The sequence below is a fragment of the Nelumbo nucifera genome, chromosome 2 (genome assembly GCF_055504915.1).
Source record: "Nelumbo nucifera cultivar China Antique chromosome 2, China Antique-T2T, whole genome shotgun sequence".
Classification (NCBI taxonomy): Eukaryota; Viridiplantae; Streptophyta; class Magnoliopsida; order Proteales; family Nelumbonaceae; genus Nelumbo; species Nelumbo nucifera.
Window position 1 is genome coordinate 48,719,226 of NC_142650.1, and position 7,126 is coordinate 48,726,351.

Genomic DNA, 7,126 nt, shown 5'->3' on the forward strand with positions numbered 1-7,126 from the left:
GTTGGACGAACAAGGCTTGAGTTGCGTTTGGATTGAGAATGTAAGGATTTGTCTTGCAAATCCAAAGCTACAACCGTGAGGAAGGTTTTGTCTTCCCGTTAATGGTTGGGGGAGAAGGGTTCGAGTATGAAAACACGAGTGTTTCGAACTTTCTGTCAATATTTGTTAGATTTTTTATAAAAATTTTATATTTATCAATTTTTATTTAAAAATATTTTTATCAATCATAACTTGTAGTAAAACTTCAGCCGGTCACCGGTGATGACCAGTCTAACACCGAAAGACGTATCAAAATTTTAGTGGAATCGAAGAGAAAATCCCTGAGAAAAAGGTATTAAGGTAAAGGTAAAGGGATCTTCTCATCCAATGGTCAACTTTCTCGTTACTCGTTAGGCAATTCACTCACTCGCCAGTCGCTATTATTCAGTATGTGTTTGAAATAGTTTCTGTTTATCAAATAAGCATCTGTATTTTATTTATTTATAAAATTGAAAAAAGCATTTGATAAATCATTTATTGATAATGAGGTGTGATTAGGCACTATATCAGCAATTGAATGGATAAATGTTCAATCATTGAGAGAAGCATTAAAATGATTTATTTTAATGACTGATATACACATAAATCAAAATCCATTTTTGTGAATATTAATACATATCAATAAATATGATAAAAAAAATACTAATTTAGTAATAATATGACGGAAAAAAACACATGCTCAATTGTATAGATTAAGGATAACCCAGGTTGTATTAGAGCCAAGTAAGGATCAATCTCATATTCTCATGCCACCGGACGTCTTACCCACCATCTTCCCTTGTGGTTTCTGTAGATTAGAGATGAGTCCTCACCGGAATCTTCAGCTCCCGTTTGGATGTATGTATATTCAATCAAAAATCAAAAACCTAAAAAATTAAAAAATTAAAAAAAAAAGTTTGTATGATAAACAGCAACCTGGATTCTTGGGATTTATGAAAATCACAAATTTCAAGGAACCAAAGATCTTGTAGATAATTTCATAAAAAGGGAAAGGCCATTTGATAATGGCCAAAGTAATTAATTAAGGGTATCTATGTTTTGAAAATTGTAGATCCGTATCTCTCCACTTGCGTAAACATTCCGGAAAAATTTTCAAATCTTGTTTCTTCCACCGTTATTTACTTTATATATGTTGGGCATCACTTAATTGTATTGTAATTAGCTCCGATTCGAAGGGCTTTTCGGGGGGAAAACACAAATTTCGACAAACATCCAAGTATCCAACGTTTCTTTCTTTCTTCTTCCTTTTTCTCCCTCTGGCTCGCTAACTCTAGTAGCGTCTGCTGTCTAGTAGTAATGTGTGTGAAGTGTAGAGGGTTCAGTGAGAGTGAGTCACAATCTTCACTACAGCCAACTTCTTCGTCATCGCCATAACACCGAAACACGATTTCTTATTTATACGGGTTCTCTTCTCTTCCTTTTGTCTCTGAAAACAATCAAAGAGGAAAACTCAGTTAACGATCTCCCGGGATCTCATACTTCTCCATCCATTCCCCCCAAACCTTTCTGCAGTACCATGGCCGAAACACTAGATTCTGGCATCAGAGAGATTTCACCACCATGCAGAACCCCACACATGGGTACCGGAGCTGGACTGGAAACCCCAAAGTCCGGCACCCTATCGTCTACCGGGACTAAAGAAACCCTAGTTTGTGATAATGCTGCTGGTAATAACAACAAAAACAAAGGTAGTTTCAGAGCTGTGGTCGATACGTCTCCGCCGTTCGAGTCGGTTAAGGAGGCCGTCAGTCGCTTTGGTGGTAGCGGTACTTGGAGACCTCCTCACAAGTTTATGGAAGCCAGAGTATGTTTTTCTTTGTTATTTCCCCCCTCTTTTCCCCATTAGATAACACTAAATCATTCTTTTCTTTATGAAAAAATAAAAATTAGAAACTGTTCCACTTGCTTGCTCAAATTCTGCCGTTAAAATTTAAATTTATAGTGTTTGACTTATCATTGATTGTAACATTATGCAGAAAGGAAGTTTCCAGTGCAATTATTTTTTTTTTATTTTATTGTTTAAAACGTAAGGAACACCCAAGTTCTTCGTAATGTTATCCGAAGCTTGACTGTGATGACTGAATTGTTGTTGTCCTCCTCCCCTAATTTCGGTAGTTTCTTTTAGTGCTTGGGGGTTCTGCATTTGCAACCATCTAGTGGATTTGTCTCCTGGACTTTAGAGTTATCTAGTACCCAGATATGCTTAGTTGTTTGCTTCCTCCATTCTGATATCAGATTATGGAAAGCAAGGAAGGATGGGGGAAGAAAGGAAATGAAATAACCGGCACTCCTCATTTGGTAATTTCCAAATTTTAGGTGCTTAATTGAGTTGTGGATTGTTAAGAAGGCCTTGCTATTGGGTCTCATTCATGAGTAGATTTGAATTTTCACATATTGCTTATTAGGTTATAGTGTCCATCAGTTTATGTTCTTGAGTCATTTATGGTACTCCTGGGAATCCTTAATTAGGATAGACTTTGCGTTTATACAGAAGGAAGAAAAAAGGAGGGCAAGTGAGACCCTTTTTTTGTATAGAATTCATTTAGTGTAACTCTGGTCATATAGTGGAAACCGCCCTCATCTTAACAATTTAGCTCCAGGTTCTTTTTGTATCCTAATTCTGTTTCTCCTTGATGTCCACACAGCATCAGTATACCCAGAGACTGTGGTGATCTAGTTTGAAATATAAACATAGCACAATGAACTTGCATTGACACAATCATTTAGAAATTAAGGCCTCAACCAACTACCTTTCTTTTCCACCATATATACTGTAAATACACCAGTGTGATGTGAATGCAAGATGTCCACTACTGATTTACTATACGCTAAATAATGAAAGGACCTTTTTATCATATGCAGCATAGCACCAAGAATTTTGATACAGGGAAAGTAGAGGAACAGACTGCACAGTTGGAGAAAGATCTGGTTGTGAAAGAACAGGAGACACTGGACATCTTAAAAGAACTGGAATCAACAAAACGAGTTGTGGAAGAGTTGAAGTTGCAGCTTCAGAGAGGAACATTCAAAGCTACTGCAAACCTGGATTCAATTTCAGATAACAAGAAGATAAATCCTGTTGTCCAAGGAAAGGAAAAGCATACTCCTGAAATTATAGCTAAGACACATCAGGGCTCGGTGGAAGGTTTGAGCCTGTGTCCCTCTTCTTCTCCAGGTATGATATTAATGGAATTGAAGCAGGCAAAGGTCAACCTAAACAGAGAAACAAGTGATATTGCTGGAATCCGTGCTTCTGTTGAAACACTTAACAAGAAAATAGAGAAAGAAAGAATTTCACTTGAGAAAACTCGTGAGAGATTGACCTCAAATTCTACCAAGATATCTTCTCTTGAGGAAGAGTTAAACCGAACAAGACTGAAGCTGCAACTGACTAAGGATTTAAAAGTTAAAGGTGATTCTGATAATCCAACTAATATTTCAAGAGAGCTCCAAGAATTGAGTATGGAGACTAGCAAGTTCAAGAAGATGGCAGAAGCTGCTAAAGTCAAAGTTCTGAGAACTATTTCAGAAATTGAACAGACCAAGACAAGTATAAAAACAGCTGAGATCGGGTTGGTTGCAGCCAAAAAGATGGGAGAAGCAGCTAGAGCTGCAGAAGCGGTTGCCTTAGCAGAGATGAAGGCCTTATCAAACAGCAAGAGTTCATCTAGAGTTTCCTGGCAAAATCCTGGAGTAACTCTTTCTTTTAAAGAGTATTCTTCCCTAACACATAAAGCTCAAGAAGCTGAGGAGAATTTGAAGAGAAAGGTAGTAGATGCAATGCTTCAAATTGATGAAGCAAATATATCTAAGATGGAGATACTAAAGAAGGTGGAAGAAGCAGAAGCAGAAGTTAAAATCAGTAAAAAGGCCCTACAAGAGGCTTTGAACAGAGTGGAGGCTGCTGATAAAGGGAAGTTTGCAGTTGAAGAGGCTTTGAGGAAATGGAGATCAGAACATGGTCATAAAAGGCGCTTGAACTCTAACAAGTTCAAGAATTCCTATCCATCTCACCATAGGAGAGGTTCACGGCTGCTTGATCTCAATGGGCTGGACATTGGTAGTGATGGATCAAAACCTGTCTTGAGACCTACCCTGTCAATAGGGCAAATATTGAGAAGGAAATTGCTTCTGATGGAAGACTGTGAAATGGGGTTGGCTGGAGACAGCATTGAGAAACCAAAGATGTCGCTGGGTCAGATACTCAGTAAAAGAAATGATGTTCTATCTCCTCATAAGCCTACAAAAGAAGGAAATTCTCACAAGCAGTTCTCTAAGAGGAAGAAGTTTGGATTTGCCCGGTTTTCACTCCTCTTGGCAAAACAAAATAAAAAGAAGATGCAAGTACCTACGCCAAGGTAACTAGGTGGTTTAATTTGTCTATAGATCACATGGTCCTTTCACATCTTTCTGGTTTGTAAATATTTTTATTATTTCTATCATTTGCTTACGCTTTCTTTTTGTAAAAGATTTTGTGATATTGCGAAACTACTCTCTCTCTCTCTCTCTCTCTCTCTCTCTCTCTCTCACTCTCACTCACTCTGGCAGTTTCCCTTGCATTTTTTCCTCTTATACATTTTTAAGAATGCTAACATGGACTTCATCATAAGCCTGAGCTGCTCAGGGAGAGTGTGATTCCTGGGGAAGGAAGATGGATGCCATCCTATGATTTCACACTTCAAATGGATATTACTAAAGGAGAACGTGCACAAGTAATCCTGGGGAAGGAAGACGGATGTCATCCTATAGTCCTGTCTGTTAAACGGTTTCAGCTTGGGTGGATTTTAGTGGATGGATAAATCATGGGTTATCCTTACAAGAACATTAGGTGTCCCTGAAACGGTGATACACACCGATCTCTCATACTTGTCTCCATTGAGCAAATTCGTCGTAATCTTAGAACTGCCATAAGTTCTGATCGAGAACAAGGAAGGATAAAGTTGATGAGTGGATTTGAGTGGAAGTATCCATTTTGCAAGGAATTGAGCATGGATTTGGGCTATGATCTTATATTTTAATGGTTGAGCATGTACTAGATAATGACAGAACACAAATACCTAGAATTCGAAATCATATACTATTGCTGGTTCAGCCATAAGATTCGCTGGCATATCTGATTGTAGTCGGATCAATTAGACCCATACATGCAAACTAGAATTCTAAATCAATTATTCTTTCACTGTAAACCAATTTACAAATTGGTGCAAATCAAGTAAATTGAATAATTAGTTCATTTGTGGTTATTATTTTTATTTTACCATGATCAGTGAAGTGAACTGACTAGATCCGCAACTAACAGACAGCTCATGATAAATGGACCTTGTAAATTGAGCATATTGACATCCTAAATGAACCAATGTGACAAGTGACAATTTGAATGATTTGATGCTGAATCTGAGTATTTAGTTTCAGTACCAAGAAAATGATTCAAAATTAATCATGTGCAGCCTTGCAGAACTATGAAGGTGGCAATGTAAGATAATGGAATTGCTATTGTCAAAAAAAGACATTTTTTTTTGGAATTTCAGAAAAACAAGCCCCACCCCCACGTATGGTTTGGCAAAACATTATTTTCTTAAAAGAAAGACACCTTTGGTTGTTTACTTGTGTAGTATTTTTGTTTTTTGCAGTACTGAAATCAAAATTATGTTACTGAATTTCAGATTTCAGAAATATGATTTCCTTTTGGTGAATTGATATTATGTTTAATGAAGTCTACAACATTAAGATTATGATCATGATCTAATGGATGTTAGTTTACATTTCTTTTTTTTACTTTTACTTTTTGCTTATACTTTAGACTCAAATCTATGTAAATAGGGTGGGGGGGGGGGGGGGTTACTATTACCCTTAGGCTCTGTTTTGTTTCCAGAACACATCTAACCAGATACAAATTTTGCATTTGGTTGAGTTTTGCAACCATACATTTGTAATGATGATTTGCATTCCTATCTGGTGCAAAACTTGTATTTTTTTCGTCTCATTTGCATTCACTAAAAGTGCAAATTTTGCATCCCAAGAACTGATGCAAAATTTGCACCACTGTCTTTCAACAATTCTCTTTGATATAAAGTGGGGAGCACATCATTTTGCTTTTTACCTTGATGCAGCACGATCTAGGCACTCCTAGCTGGCTGAGACTTGGCTCATAGCTGTGATGGACGGCACCTGAGAGGAAGAGGAAGGTGAAGGGTTCTTGAGGAGCTCTCCCGGCGGGAACACTCCGATGGCTAAGTTAGAACTCTAAGGAAAACTCAAGGAAAACACTGAGAGTTAAGAGTGTTGAAAGTGCTAGCTTCAATACCTTTGCTTCGTGAGGATTGGGGTCTTCTTATACCAGAGCTCAGTCACATCAGGTGTAACCACCACTACCCTATCCGTTACTGCAATGACTGAGGTGGCAGATGCAAGCTATTGCTGTAGGGTACGGACTCGTCAGGCGTGCCATGCTTTTTAGAGACAGCAGGCACGACGCCGCCTGGCGATAGATGTGGGCGCTGCCACCAGATCCGGTAGGTACGGATGTCATGCGGATCTTCCATGCAGGCTGCCGAACTACCTTGCACTGAACCACCTGAGGCTGGGTTTCCTTGCACAAAGGTACCGAGGTACGTTGAGGTGCTCGCACTGGAAGCGAGCCTTGAGCAAGTACGAACAGGAGTTTCGACGGTTCTGCCCCGAGGTGTTTCTCCCTCGGGACACTTAGCCAAAAGCTGGGGTGCCCCCTTCTTAGGAAGGAAGAGCTCAGAGCCCCTTAGGAGGAGCTTGGGTCCCTTCGGAGGGAGCTCGGGTCCCCTCGCACGGGGGGAGCTCGGGGTGCTCCAGCCTTAGGCTTGGGGTGGGCTGGACCTCGCTTCTCGACGAGCTGCTACACCCGCCGAGTTGTTTGGTCGGGCCTCGGTGAGCTTGTTACGCAGAGTTGTCACTCATGCCAGGTCATGTCCATGTGTCCCCGTGCTACAAGGTCGGGCCAAATCACCCTACATCAATTGCCCCCCACTCCCCGTGCTAGGGGTGCTGACCCAACGCGGGGAGTCCGTGGTCTGCCGGGTGGATTTGGCTCGGGGTCTAAGCTTTCTTGTCCGCC

General features: G+C 39.9%; 1 protein-coding gene across 1 annotated transcript; it reads left to right on the plus strand.

The window, feature by feature from the left end:
- Positions 1 to 802: 802 nt before the first annotated feature.
- LOC104602465 (WEB family protein At2g38370-like) lies at positions 803 to 4,552 on the plus strand. Its single transcript, XM_010266160.3, has 2 exons — positions 803 to 1,843; positions 2,902 to 4,552. Exons 1-2 carry the CDS (start codon positions 1,556 to 1,558, stop codon positions 4,399 to 4,401), a joined length of 1,788 nt encoding a protein of 595 aa, XP_010264462.1. The 5' UTR covers positions 803 to 1,555; the 3' UTR covers positions 4,402 to 4,552.
- Positions 4,553 to 7,126: the final 2,574 nt, after the last annotated feature.

Excerpts from the sequence above, each read along its gene's own strand:
- LOC104602465 (XM_010266160.3), top strand. The coding sequence starts at position 1,556 with ATGGCCGAAACACTAGATTCTGGCATCAGAGAGATTTCACCACCATGC. Across the intron at positions 1,844-2,901 it reads ACAAGTTTATGGAAGCCAGA|CATAGCACCAAGAATTTTGA; the intron begins GTATGTTTTTCT and ends TATCATATGCAG.